The sequence below is a fragment of the Nelumbo lutea genome, chromosome 1, assembly GCF_056320005.1.
Source record: "Nelumbo lutea isolate HS-2025 chromosome 1, American lotus-T2T, whole genome shotgun sequence".
Taxonomy (NCBI): Eukaryota; Viridiplantae; Streptophyta; class Magnoliopsida; order Proteales; family Nelumbonaceae; genus Nelumbo; species Nelumbo lutea.
In genome coordinates, this window is record NC_142684.1 from 221371411 (window position 1) to 221386548 (window position 15138).

The window sequence follows — 15138 nt, forward strand, 5'->3', positions numbered from 1 at the left end:
GGAATGTATGGAAGTGATATGCAAGGAAAAGTATGCAGATTGAAGAAAACCCTTTATGGCCTCAAATAGTCTCCTAGAGCATGGTTTGAGAGATTTAGAACAACACTTGTTAACTTTGGCTATGTTCAGACACAGTCTGATCCTACTCTTTTTGTGAAGAGAAGTGGATCTCTGGCAGTATATCTCGTTGTGTATGTTGACGATATTGTTGTGACTGGTAATGATGCTTCGGGAATTCATGCTCTTAAGTCTTTCCTCCATATAGAATTTGAGATTAAGGACCTGGGGGAGTTGAGATACTTCCTTGGCATAGAAGTTGCTAGATCCAAGGATGGGATCCTTATCTCCCAATGGAAGTATGTCCTTGACTTGCTTTCTGAAACTGGAAGATGGGTGCTAGACCAACTGCTACTCCTATTGATATGAGTCAAAAACTTTCCGCTTCAGATGGGACGTCGTTAGAAGACAAAGGGGTCTTTCAGAGACTTCTTGGGAAACTCTTGTACCTGTGCATGACTCAACCAGATATTGCATATGCTGTCAGTTGTATTAGTCAGTTCATGCATGCTCCCAGAGATACTCATATGGCAGCCGTAGAATGAATTCTATGTTATTTGAAAGGCTCTCCGGGAAAGGGAATTCTGTTTGCCAAGCATGGTCATATGAAACTTGAAGCCTATACTGGTGCTGACTGGGCTGGAAACATTGATGACAGAAGATCTACTTCAGGGTATTGCAGTTTGGTGGCTGGTAATGCTGTTTCTTGGAGGAGCAAGAAACAATCAGTTGTGGCTCGATCCCATAGGCTGTTATTCTATGTTATATTTATGTTCTTTTCTGTAATGGGCCTTATTCTGGGCCCATCCTCTTCTATGCTATGTTTTTTGTAATTTTTGCCCAACCAAGGGCCTCCCTTGTAATTTATTCAAAAATTAACTTAATGAAATAGTGTTAGAGTGTTAGAGGGAGAGATTAGTTCGAACCTCTCATTCTCTAGCCCTCTTTGCCGCCAGCTCTCTCTTCATCTTGTATCAATCTTTTCAGCTGTTTTACTCCTTTTGATTTTTCCATCTAATCCTATACATTCCCATACTTCGAAGGTCTGTTTTTCAACTGTACATTCCTATAATTCCTTTGCAATTGGCCAGGGAAAGTATATTATATTGGTTCAGTCATGAAACTGGACCAGGAATACAAATTAAGATGTTATTGCTTCCATACCACAATTGATTCTTTGGGAGTTTGGAAGGAAAGATGTGCTTGACGAATGGAGAACATGGATAAACTGGCATCTTCAGTGATCTATAAAATATTCTCTTGGTTGCAGGAAATCAGGTGGAGCAACCCTATACATTGGTCCTTAATGAGGTAGGATCTTATCTTAAATATCTTACATACCTCACCTTGGTCTTGCTACAGGACTAGACTTTTGATTTGTAAAATGGTGTCCTCCGGGTGAAGGAAAATTCAAAGTGAATGTTGATGGAGCTTGCTCTAGAAATCCGGTCCCTTCAGGTGGTGGTGAAATTTTAAGAGATGAAAAGGACCACTTTATATTTGGTTTTGCTAGCTGGTATGGTATGGGAACTAACATAACTGCAGAATGCTGAATTGTTCTTGATGTTCTCAATCTCAGTAGGTCTTTGGGTATCTTTTCTCTCACACTTGAGAGTGATTCCCTGGTCCTTATTGACATTTTAAATTCTAAAGCATGAGCTCCCTGGACTATTCATAGTTGGTTGAGATTAAGGAGGTTGTTACCACTATGGATGTTCACTTTGCTCACATTTGAGAGAAGGTAGCACAGCTGCAAACTCTTTATTGAAGCATGCGCTGTGGTTCAAATAGGATGTTCTACTGCATTGGATCATTTCTCTTCTCTTCCACATACTTGTAGATCAAATTATTTTGATGATCTTTTGAACACTCTAAAAATTGGAGTATCTTACTTTTTTGGTTGGGGTTTTGAGTTGTGAGGGTGCATTCATTATACCTGGGCTTGGGGCAAGGTGGGTTATATCCCTCCCCTTTATTCTTTGCTATTATTATTGTTATTTTTAATAAAAATTCAAGGTGGTCACCCCTCCACCTGGAGTAGCATTTGGGGTTAAAAAAATATAGGATAACTTCTACCATCATGGCTGACCTAACCTAGAGAAGAGAACAAGAATTCCTTTTTCATGGAGTCGTCAGACAAATTTTGTTGTCACTCTCAGTCCCATAAAAGAGGCCAAACACTGTAGTTATTTGTTCCCTTATTTTATTACGTCAACCCAAATGCAAGATAACCTACATCCTCACAAATCTCTATGCTAAAGCTTCTAAATTCAAGTCCAAAGCCACCTAAAAACAATGGTTTCTGTATTCCAACTACTCAAGACACAAAATCTACTAGTTTCTCATATTGCATTTGCTAAAATGTTAGAATGAAGTCTCTTTGTATGAGTGTTCGGCTGATAAGAGTCTTATTAGCCCATACTTAAGTTAAATCATCCTGTAAATGGGCCTGGGTTAATGGGCCTAAGCCTGTTTAATGTTTTAAGTTAACTGGGTGTCCCATGACTAATCAGGGGCATTCCAGTAAATTCTTGTACAATTGTACTTCATTCAAATGTAAATCATTGCTGGTCAACTGAACAGTACAGTTCGACATTTCCAGCATACCGGTGGTTTTCTTCTTCACTTCTCTACTTTGAATACAGCATTCAGCACACATGGTATCAGAGCTGATTCGAACCTAGGGTTTCAGCCGGCACACCAGCTTCTACTCTCTCTTCTTTTGCTGCTCTTGTCTCATTTCTTCTTCTTCTCTGGGTTGCTGAAAAAAACAGGGTTGTAAGAGAACAAGGTAGATTCGAACCTAGGGTTTCCCTTGGTTGTAGGGCTCAAGGGAGGTAAGGCCCAGAAGTGGATGTCCTACTAGCTTCTTCTTCAGCAAGATAGTAGCTATTTGGCTACTAAGTGAGGTCTGTATAGGACAGACCTAGTTGAGGACTGATTTCTGCAGTCCTAGCCCTAGCCAAAAGGGGGAGAGCTTCCCTACAACAGCAGCTTCAAAGCCCCAGCAAAACCAGCACAGCAAAGTGGTAAGCAGCTCCAAGTTCAGGTTGGTTATCAGCCCGAAACCCCTCACCACTGCTGTACCCGAGCTCCTTCAGCTTAAGTGAAGTTACCTAGGGGGCTGTCAGCTCTAGTTTGCCCAGCACTGAACTCTTTGACCAGTTAAGACTGAAGTCAGCATGTCTTCACTATCCGGAGAAGTTTCCTCCAGGGATATCAGACCTGCCGCAAGGTCACCCAACCTGGAAAACCCTAATCTGCACAGTTTGCAAATCACTAACGTATTGTTGGATGAATATAACTTTAGAGAGTGGTCCGTCTCAGCAAGGCTGTTCATTACCTCTCGTGAACTCACAGGCTATTTGGATGGAGACAAGAAAGAACCACATATTGCCAGTCCTGAATACACCGTGTGGCGCAAGGAAAATGCCACAGTCATGTCTTGGTTGCTAGCCTCCATGACTCCTTGGGTGGCCAGAACTGTTCATCACTTCCCTACAGCTGCTAAGATTTGGGAGAAAGTATCCAAGACATACGGCCAGAAAAAGAACAATGCTAGAATCTACAGGCTGAACCAGGACATTGCAGCCCTAAGGCAAGGAGACATGTCCGTAGCAACATACTTTGCAACACTGGAAGACCTCTGGGAAGAGCTTGACCATCACTTGATTTTGGACTGGGAAAATGCCAGGGATAAGGAGAGGCATGACAAGCAGATTAAGGAGAGCAGGGCCTTCAAGTTTTTGGCTGGACTAGACCTAGTATATGAAGGTATAAGTCACAGATTCTAGGGAGAGATGAATTACCCGAGATCCACAATGTCTACTACCTGGTGAGGAATGAAGAAGTATGGAGAAAGGAGATGCAAGTTGACTCCCAGACACAGTCAATAGAACTATCTGGAGAACATTCAGCCCTAGTCTCCACTAAGGGAAATAGACTTCCAGACAAGAAGTCCCTCAAGTGTACTCATTGTGGTGGTGAGAAACACACAAAGGAAAAATGTTGGGACTTGTATCCTCATCTGAAGCCAGCTGCTTTGAAAAAGGACAAAAGACAACATAGGGGGTGTTTGCTGAAATAGGGCTGTCGAATGAGAGAAGAAGAGGAAGAAGAAGAAGAAGAAGATATGAGAAGGGCGGCAGAATAATCCTCAGCCAGCCCTAATCTATTATATATAAGGACATTATATAATGTTACATAAATAGACAAGAATGCCCCTGATTAGTGATGGGACACCTAGTCAAAATAAACACTACATAAGATTAGGCCCAGTAACTAAGGCCCAATAACTAATGACTTAAGACCCAACAAAGATAAACATACAAATTAAGACTGTCGAACCAACACTCCCCCTCAAGCTAAGCATGGATGTCAATCATGTTTAGCTTGCCAAGTAAGTCCACGAATTTCACTGTAGCTAGCTCTTTAGTCAGAACATCTGCAATCTGCATCTCGAAGGGAGTATAAGGAATGCAGAGTTCTCCTGAGACAATTCTTTCTCTAACAAAGTAACGGTCTATCTCAATATGTTTCGTTCTATCATGTTGCACTGGGTTATTTGCAATGTTGATGGCAGCCTTGTTGTCACAGTACAACCTGAGAGGACACTCAATCTTTATTCCAAGTTCACCAAGCAGGATCTTAAGCCATAAAAGTTCAGCAACACCATGAGCCATAGCTCGGTATTCGGCCTCTGCACTAGATCTAGCAACCACATTCTGTTTTTTACTCCTCCATGTAACTAAATTTCCTCCAATAAAGGTGCAGTACCCAGAAGTAGACTTCTTGTCCCCAACAGAGCTAGCCCAATCTGCATCAGTATATCCTTCAACTTCAATTTTACTGTTTTTCTTGAACAGAATCCCTTTCCCCGAGCAAGACTTCAAATATCTGAGGATCCTTTCCACAACTTTGATGTGAGGGATTTTAGGAGTGTGCATGAATTGACTGACAACATGTACAACATAAGCAATGTCAGGGCGAGTGAGGGACAGGTAATTCAACTTCCCCACCAGCTTTTGGTATCTTTCCTTATCAAGGTAGTCCTCTCATACTGACTCCTGTAGACCATGATTCTGTTCTATTGGAGTATCTGCTGGCCTACACCCCATCATGCCTGTCTCTTGAAGAAGATCAAGGATGTATTTCCGCTAACATATATAGATGCCCTCTTAGGACCTTGCAACTTCAATCCCAAGAAAGTATCTCAGTTGGCCCAGGTCTTTGATCTCAAATTCAGCAACCAAAACCTCCTTTAGTCTTTTAATCTCTTCCTGATCATCCCCTGTAACTACCATATCATCCACATGGACAATAAGTGCCGTAAGTTTGCCATTTCTCTTCCTTATGAATAGGGTATGATCTGCCCCACTTTGAGTGTAACCCCCTTTCTTCATGACCCCACATAGCTTCTCAAACCAAGCTCGAGGGGACTGCTTAAGGCCATATAGGGCTTTTCTCAGTCTACATACCTTCTTGCCAAAACCATAACCTGGTGGGGGATCCATTAACACCTCTTCATGTAGGTCACCATTCAAGAAAGCATTCTTCACGTCCAACTGATGTAGCTCCCATGAGAAATTTGCAGCTAATGATAATAGAACTCGGATTGTGTTGAGTTTTGCCACCGGAGCAAAGGTTTCTTTGTAGTCAATCCCTTCTTTTTGAGTAAACCCTTTTGCTACCAGTCTAGCCTTGTACCTCTCAATGGACCCGTCCTCCCTATGCTTCACAGTGAACACCCACTTGCATCCAACAGTGCCTTTTCCTTCTGGTAGATCCACTAATTCCCAAGTCCTTGCTTTCATTAAGGCCTTCATTTCTTTGTCCATAGCCTCTTTCCATTTTGGGTCAGATACTGCCTCAGAATACCTGGTAGGAACATGCACAGAAGAGAGAGCAGACACAAAAGAACAATAGCGGGGAGACAAATGTGAGTAAGACACAAAATCAGCAATGGGGTGTCTGATAGTACAAGAACGAGTAGACTTACGAAGGGCAATAGGAAGATCCAAGTCAGAGGAACTGATAGGATTACCTTGAGTTTCTGAGACAGGTTGATGTGAGTCCAATTGGTTGCTGTCATGAGTTAGATGACCCTTCTTCCTTTTGTTGTAGGTGATTCTGATATCTCTTTGCAGCCTGCTGGAGTCTTCAGTAATATTTGCAACATCACTAGTAGTAGCTGGTACAATGGGAGCCTCACGAGATTCACCCGGGATACCACAACTAGGTGGATCAGGAGGAGAAGATGGAAGGCCTGAGGTTGAGAGAGGTACAAAGAATGGGGGAACAGAAGAATCCTCTTCCATCCCACTAGTCTCCTCTTGAAGAGGATTCTGGGAAGAATGAAAATAGGATTGAGACTCAAAGAATACCACATCCTTTGTGACATTTTTTCTTGGTGACTGGATCATAACACTTGTATCCCTTCTGAGTTGGAAAGTACCCCAAAAAGATTCCCTTTGTATCCCTAGGATCCAATTTGCTCTTCTTCGGATCCTTGACATGTATAAAGCATACACAACCAAAGACTCTCGGTGGAAGAGAAAAGTCAGGAAGATGAGGGCAAAGAACAGAGAAAGGAGTTTTCATCCCCAATACCTTGGATGGCATTCGATTTATCAGATATGATGCAGTAAGGATTGCTTGAGACCAATAGTTTTTAGGAACTTTGTGCTGAAATAGTAAGGCTCGAGCAGTCTCCAATAGGTGCTTATTCTTGCGCTCAGCAACCCCATTCTGTTGGGGGGTACTAGCACAAGATGACTGATGAATCATTCCAGCATCCTCCATAAATAGATTTAAGGACCTTTCAAAGTATTCTACAACATTATCTGACCTGAATTGTTTGACCTTCGTACCAAATTGTGTTTCAATCATTTTGCAAAATGTTATGGTTACCCGCGGCACTTCTTCTCATGCTTTTAATAAGTAGATCCATGTGCATCGAGAATAGTGATCAATAAAACTGATAAAGTATTGAAGCCATCAACAGAAATAATGGGAGAGGGGCCCCAAACATCAGAGTGGATTAAGTCAAAAGAAGCTCGAATTTCATTACTTGAAGTTGAATAAATAGTTCTACATTGCTTTGATAGTTGACAGACTTCACAAACTAACTCTTGACTTGAAACACCTTTGAATAATTCTGGAAACAACACTTCCAATGATGAAAAAGGTAAATGACCTAGCCTAGCATGCCATAGATGTAACCTAGCTATTGACTCCACATTGGACTGACTACAAGTAGCAGATGTTTGCAAGGTCGAACTGATGTCTGCATCAAGGTAGTAGAGACCTCTACACTCATGACCGCTCCCAATCGTTCTCTTCGTCAATCTGTCCTGAAAGACACAATGAGTAGGAGAAAAGGTTATGATACAATTCAAATTTTTGGTAAGCTTTGAAACAGATAAGAGATTTGAAGAAAGATTGGGAACATGCAAGACAGATTTGAGTGAGAGGTCCTTGCTTAGGTCGACCACTCATTTTCCCAGAGATGGTAGAGAGAGAACCATCAGCAGCCCTCATTTTATCTTGGCTAGACATTAAATGAAGGAAGAAAATAGAGAAGACATGTGTGTCATGTGGTCAGTTGCACCGGAATCAATAATCCAAGAGGCAGGATCAATAGTACTAGTTGCACTAAAGGCAGAGACAATACCTGATCTGGCAAGGGAGGAGGATGGAAGAGAATTGGTCCTTAGACGGGCTAGGGCCCGGCTAAGTACCTCTACCTCATCGGCAGTAAAACCCAAGGACCCGGTTCGAGGGGAATTAGTAGTCTGTCCCATGAAAGAGGAAGTAACTGTAGATGAGTGTTTTGAACCATCATCACTTTGACCCGTAGCCAGATTCACACTTGCAGATTGACCCTTCAGATGCTTCTTATCTTTCCTCAATGTAGCTGGCTTCAGATGCGGATGGAGAACCCAACAGGTCTCTTTCACATGCCTTTCCCCTCCACAGTGGGTGCACTTCAGATGTCTCTTGTCAGAGTGCCTGTTTCTCCTTTGATTTGTAGAGATTAGGGCCGAATGCTCCACAGACTGTGCAGCTAGTTTTGTTTGAGTATCAACTTGCATCTCTTTTTTTCTCACCTCTTCATTCCTCACAAGGTAGTAAACATGATGTAAGTCTGGCATTTCATCCCTTCCCAGAATTTGGGACCTTATGCTCTCATATATAGGATCTAGGCCAGCCAGAAACTTAAATGCTCTACCCTCTTCAATTTGTTTGTCATGCTTTTCCTTGTCTCCGGCACTCTCCCTATCAATAATAAGGTGGTGATCTAACTCTTCCCATAGTCCTAGTGTAGCAAAATATGTTGCAACACTCATATCTCCTTGCCTCAAGGCAGCAATGTCTTGATTCAGTCTGTAAATTCTGGCATTATTCTTTTTTTGCCCATAGGTTTTAGAAACTTTTTCCCATATCTTGGCAGCCGTGGAGAAATGTTGAACAGTCCTAGCTACTCTTGGAGTCTTTGAGGCAAGTAGCCAGAACATAACTGTAGCATTCTCCTTGCGCCAAGCTGCATATTCAGCACTCCCCACTTCTGGTTCCTTCTTTTGCCCGTCCAAGTAACTAGTGAGTTCCCGGGATGTGATGAAAAGCATGGCTGAGACAGACCATTCCCTGAAGTTGTACTCATCCAACAACACACTTGTGATTTGTAGGCTGTGCAGATTTGGACTCTCCAGATTAGGAGACCTCCCACAAGCCCTAACATCTCTAGAAGACACTTCCCCGGATATGGAAGACATCTTCACTTACTCGTAAATGTCAAGACTGTAAACGCAATATATAGTGAACTGTTTCACACTTACGGAAACTTGCTGCACTGTAAACTCAGTCCTGAGAACCCGACACAGAGCTGAAACACCAAGTTCTACACTGCACACTGTGCCCTAATTACTGCTCTCACAGATTATACTCTGTTGTGCTACCTTCTGCTGTGTTCTAATCACTGCTGCCGCAGCCTGCAACTTGCTGTGTTGGCTTCTACTGTGTGCTAAGCACTGCTATCGCAGGTTATAACCTCACCCACGAACAGTTCTAGGACTGCTGAGATTAGTCCTTCCGCCTAGATCTGTTCTACACAGATCTATCTTAGCCGAATGGTTACAGTCTGCTGTACTGCGTCTAATAGGGCATCAGCCTCTGGGTCTAACTCCCCTTGGTCCCTACAACCAAGGGAAACCCTAGATGTAGGTCTAGCTGTGTTGTACGACCAACCCTAGGGTTTTTTTGCAGCAACCTAAAAGAAAGATGAGAGAGTTAACTGCAAGTAGAAGAAGAGGCGGCTGCTGTAACCAGTCGAAAGATTAGTGCTCTGATACCATGTTTGCTGAAATAGGGCTGTCGAATGAGAGAAGAAGAGGAAGAAGAAGAAGAAGAAGATATGAGATGGGCGGCAGAATAATCCTCAGCCAGCCCTAATCTATTATATATAAGGACATTACATAATATTACATAAATAGACAAGAATGCCCCTGATTAGTGATGGGACACCTAGTCAAAATAAACACTAAATAAGATTAGGCCCAGTAACTAAGGCCCAATAACTAATGACTTAAGACCCAACAAAGATAAACATACAAATTAAGACAGCTGAACCAACAGGGGGCATACAGCAAGTGGGAATCTTGCCACCAACAACAGTAGTGACAAGTCACAAAATACTCCAACTGTGTCCTCTTCCATCACAAGGCAGGTCACCGACTCCTCTAGACCAAGTACCTTGGGCTTCTCGGCTAGTGAGGTAGAGATTCTCACCCGGGCATTAGCCCGTCTGAAGAATAACCCTTTAGCTTCCATCTCTCTTGCCAAATCAGGTACAGTCTCTGCCTTCTGTGCAACTAGTTCCATTGATTCCTCCTCATGGGTGATTGATTCCGGAGCAACTGACCATATGACACATGTGTCCTTATTCTCTTCATACCATTTATTGTCTGGGCAGGATAAGTTGAGAGTGGCTGATGGGTCTCTCTCCACCATCTCTGGAAAGGGGGTGGTTGACCTAAGCAAGGGCCTCTCTCTTAAATCTGTCCTACATGTTCCTACTCTTACCTCCAATCTTTTGTCTGTTTCAAAACTTACAAAAAATTTGAACTGCATTATACCCTTTTTTCTTTCTCATTGTGTCTTTCAGGACAGATTGACGAGGAGAACGATTGGGAGTGGTTGTGAGTATGGGGGCCTCTACTATTTTGATGCAGACATCAGCTTAGCCTTATAAGCTTCTGCTACTACTAGTCAAGAAAGTGTGGAGTCAATAGCTAGGTTGCACCTGGCTAGGTCATGTGTCTTTTTCTTCTTTAGCAATGTTGTTACCCAAATTGTTTAAGGGAATTCAAAGTCAGAGTCTAATTTGTGATGTGTGTCAGATGTCAAAACAATGTAGAAGTGTGTATCCAACTTCTAGTAATGAAATTCGAGCTCCTTTTGATTTAGTGCATTCTGATGTTTGGGGTCCTTCACTCATTCCATTGATGGCTTCCGTTACTTTATCAATTTTATTGATCATTTTTCTCGGTGTACATGGATTTATCTGTTAAAAGGACGAGATGAAGTGCCACAGATAACTATGGCCTTTTGCAAGATGATTGAAACACAATTTGACAAGAAGATTAAGCAATTCCGGTCAGACAATGCGGCTGAATACTTTGAAAGATCTTTGAACTCATTCACGGAAGATGCAGGCATATTACACCAATCTTCTTGTGCTAACACCCCTAAGCAAAATGGGGTTGTTGAGCGCAAGAACAGGCACCTCTTGGAGTCAGCTCGAGCTCTACTCTTCCAGCACAAAGTGCCCAAGCAATATGGTCTCAAGCTATACTCACTGCATCATACCTGATAAATCGGATGCCATCTATGGTATTGGGTATGAAGACCCCTTTCTCTGTTTTGTGTCCCACTTTTCCCGAATTTTCTCTCCCCCCACGGGTTTTTGGCTGTACATGCTTCATACATGCGAAGGATCCAAAGAAAACCAAGTTGGATCCCAAGGCTACAAAGGGAATATTTCTGGGGTACTCTCCTACACAAAAGGGGTACAAGTGTTATGATCCTGTCTCCAAGAGAAGGTATGTCACTAGAGATGTAGTTTTCTTTGAGTCTCAACCCTATTTCCAGTCTTCTCAAAATCCTCTTCAGGGGGAGACAAATGGGGTGGAAGAGGATTCTCATCCTCCTTTCTTTTGTGTTCCCCTTTCATCACCTTCCACTATTCCTAGCTGTGACATTTCGGGTCAATCTAGTGAGGCTCCCACTGTGCCAGTTACATCCCTTGATACAACAGATGCTTTTGAAGGCTCCAGCAAGCAAGAGAAAGAGATACTTACATACAATAGAAGAAAGAAGGGCCCTCAATCTCATGATTACAATCAATTGAACTCAGATCAATTTGTCTCTGCAATCCAAGGTAATTCTAACCCTCACACTTCAGATTTGGATCTTCCTATTGCTCTCCGTAAGCCTATTCGTTCTTGTACTACCCGGCATCCCATAGCTGATTTTGTTTCTTACTCACACTTATCTCCTGCCTATCACTCCTTTGTGTCTTCTCTTTCCTCTGTTCGTGTCCCTTTGAGGTACTTAGAGGCAGCATCTGATCCAAGGTGGAAAGAATCCATGAATGAAGAGATGAAAGCCCTAATGAAAGCAAGAATGTGGGAATTGGTTGACCTGCCAAAGGGGAAAGGCACTATTGGGTGCAAGTGGGTATTCACAGTAAAGCACAGGGAAGATGGGTCAATCGAAAGGTATAAGGCTAGACTTGTGGCAAAGGGATTTACACAAAAGGAAGGAATTGACTACAAAGAAACCTTTGCCCCAGTAGCAAAGCTCAACACAATCTGGGTCCTACTATCACTAGCAGCAAATTTATCTTGGGAACTTCATCAGCTAGATGTGAAGAATGCCTTCCTAAATGGTGATCTTCGTGAAGAGGTATTCATGGAACCCCCACCAGGCTATGATGTTGGAAAGAAGGTATGTAAACTAAGGAAAGCATTATATGGTTTGAAGCAGTCTCCCCGGGCATGGTTCGAGAGACTTTGTATGGCTATGAAGAAAGTGGGGTACACTCAAAGTAGTGCAGATCACACATTGTTTACAAGGAGACATGATGACAAACTTACAACACTCATTGTTTATATGTGGATGACATGGTGACCACCGAAATGACTTGGAAGAGATGAAGAGGCTAAAAGAGTTCTTAGCTTCAGAATTTGAGATCAAAGACCTAGGAAATCTGAAATATTTTCTTGGGATTGAAGTTGCTAGATCAAGAGAAGGAATCTGCATATGTTAGCGGAAATATGTGTTAGATCTCCTACAGGAAACAGACATGATGGGATGCAGGCCAGCTGACACTCCAATAGAACCAAACCACGGACTACAAGAATCAATGGGTGAGGAATACTGTGATAAAGAGAGGTACCAAAAATTGGTAGGAAAGCTGATATACTTATCCCTTACTCGGCCAGGCATTGCTTATGCAGTGCATGTTGCCAGTCAATTCATGCACTCGCCAAAGACCCCTCATATGAGAGTAGTGGAAAGAATTCTCAGGTACTTAAAGACTTGCCCAGGGAAAGGAATCCTATTCAGGAAAAGCAACAAACTTGAAATTGAAGCATACACTGATGCAAATTGGGCTGGTCACATGGCGCAGTAAGAAGCAGAATGTGGTGGTTAGATCAAGTGCAGAAGCAGAATACTGAGCTATGACACACGGGGTTGCTGAACTCTTATGGCTCAGAACTCTTCTTAACGAGCTTGATATTAAGGCTGCGGGCCCTCTCAGGCTGTATTGTGATAATAAAGCAGCTATCAACATAGCCAACAATCCCGTGCAGCATGACCAGACAAAACATATTGAAATTGACCGACACTTTGTCAAAGGGAGAATCGTTTCAGGAAAACTCTGTGTACCCTATACACCATCTGAGATGCAAATTGCAGATGTATTGACTAAAGGACTGACAGCAACAAAGTTCAGAGACCTACTTGGCAAGCTAAACATGATTGATATCCATGCTTAGCTTGAGGGGGAGTGTTAGAATGTTAGAATGAAGTCTCTTTGTATGAGTGTTCGGCTGATAAGAGTCTTATTAGTCCATACTTAAGTTAAATCATCTTGTAACTGGGCCTGGGTTAATGGGCCTAAGCCTGTTTAATGTTTTAAGTTAACTGGGTGTCCCATGACTAATCAGGGGCATTCCAGTAAATTCTTGTACCATTGTACTTCATTCAAATATAAATCATTGCTGATCGACTGAACAGTACAGTTCGACATTTCCAGCATACCAGTGGTTTTCTTCTTCACTTCTCTACTTTGAATACAGCATTCAGCACACAGCATTTATACTTATTTGCTAATGTTATGGGTCTTTATGTTACCTAACTTCTAGCACTATCAAGTGAACATATTTAAAGTGGTCAATTCTTGTGCTTGAGCTTCAGTATGCAAGTCCATCTAGAAGTGAATTTTACATGATGATGTTTTTAATCTTGGAAAATTTTTTAACTAGGAGCCAGCCTTCCAAGAATTGATTTTACTTTATACTGAGGATATGCGTCAACATGATAAAGCTGAAGCTTCTTCTTTGCAGCTGAAGATCTATGAGAAGATCCCTATTCCAGATCTTCCAGTAAATACTTCTAAAATCTTTTCTTCTATATTCTTTCCTTAATTAAATCTTATGGATTTTAGTATTCTATGTGTTTTATTCACTTTCCTGAAATGCTATGGATACTTGCATTTACATTTTTCATATAACCATTCATTTTGTGCAGGTTATTTTTCCACACAAGAAGCTGTCTTTCCGTATCTTAGACTCGGTATGAGCTTTGTATGAAATTTATTATAGATTTTTTTATCAGCATACTGTTTAAATATTCATCATTAGTTAGTACATATACCACCTAGTCTAGAAGAAAGTTTTATGACAGTCACAAGGCCAGTGCGTAGCATTATTTTAACCCGAAACATTCCCAGTGGAGGGTTGGCCACTTTTAAATTTTATTAAATTTGATATCCTCTACTGTGTTTCCTTCCTTGTACATGTGGGTGAACTATGAAAACAACATCTAGCTTACTCAAAAATTCCAAGACATCTGACTTCCAATACCTTAGCTTCCATTGGACTGAAACTTGGCCAGTCACAATCTGGATCAGCATCATAGAATCAGAGCATGTTTCCACCTTATCTGAACCCATGGACAGAGCCAGATGAAGGCCATCAAGAAGTGCATGGGATTCTGCAAACATATTGGTGTTAACAGTATAAAAGTTAGCAAAAGCAGAAACAGGAATCGTCTAGTTCTCTCTCTCTCTCTCTCTCTCTCTCTCTAGTGTGAGTTCGTTTTTTTCTTTTGATCAATAACACACTTCATTAAATTCATTAGAACTTTCAATGATAATTACAAAGAGGAAAACAGACTTTCTTATCTTCTAGCTATAACTTGAGTCCCAAGAGAAGGAAAAAGAAAAAGAGAAAGAGAAGGAGAAACAGGAAAAATAATTACAACTGTGCCCAGAACATTGACTCCCTCTCCACCCCTTGTTTAGTTAACCCATCAGCAAAAGAATTAGCTGATCTTTTTACCCATCTGATTTTAACCTCCATTTCTCGAGCCAGCCATCTAAATTTCCTCCTCATATTTCTGTAATTCCCTAAGCCACTGTAGTCTTTATTCAGCCATCCAACCACCACCTCCGAATCCCCTTCAATTACAAGTTTTCTGATATTCATCTCCTTGGCTTTCTGGATTCTTTCCATAACCACATGGATCTCGGCTCTAAGAGAGTCACCCACTCCAATTGGGTCTGAGAACATGGCCGAAACAACCCCATTCTCATCCCTAAAAACACACCCAACCCCTGATTGTCCAAGATTCCCTCTGCAGCTCCCATCAAAGTTTAGTTTTATGAAACCCGTAGGGGGGGCGGAGTCCAAGACACATTCATCACTGTTTTGGTCTGGGTACTGTTAACAATATCACCCCAAGTCCTCAACATGTCATCCATTGTATAATCTGTGAATAGCTCTAGTGATATCA

General features: G+C 41.9%; 1 protein-coding gene across 9 annotated transcripts in view; it reads left to right on the forward strand.

Moving 5' to 3' along the window:
* LOC148881182 (DUF3754 family protein, putative (DUF3754)) overlaps positions 1–15138 on the forward strand; it is a 109909-nt gene that overhangs the window by 75812 nt on the left and 18959 nt on the right. For all 9 annotated transcript variants that reach the window (XR_016104765.1, XM_088963491.1, XM_088963493.1 and 6 more), the window contains 2 exons: positions 13608–13727; positions 13873–13917. Coding sequence is in view for 8 of the 9 variants with exons in the window: in XM_088963491.1 (XP_088819617.1) it covers positions 13608–13727; positions 13873–13917 (165 nt within the window). In the remaining variant the exon portion in view is untranslated. The remainder of the gene's footprint in view (positions 1–13607; positions 13728–13872; positions 13918–15138) is intronic.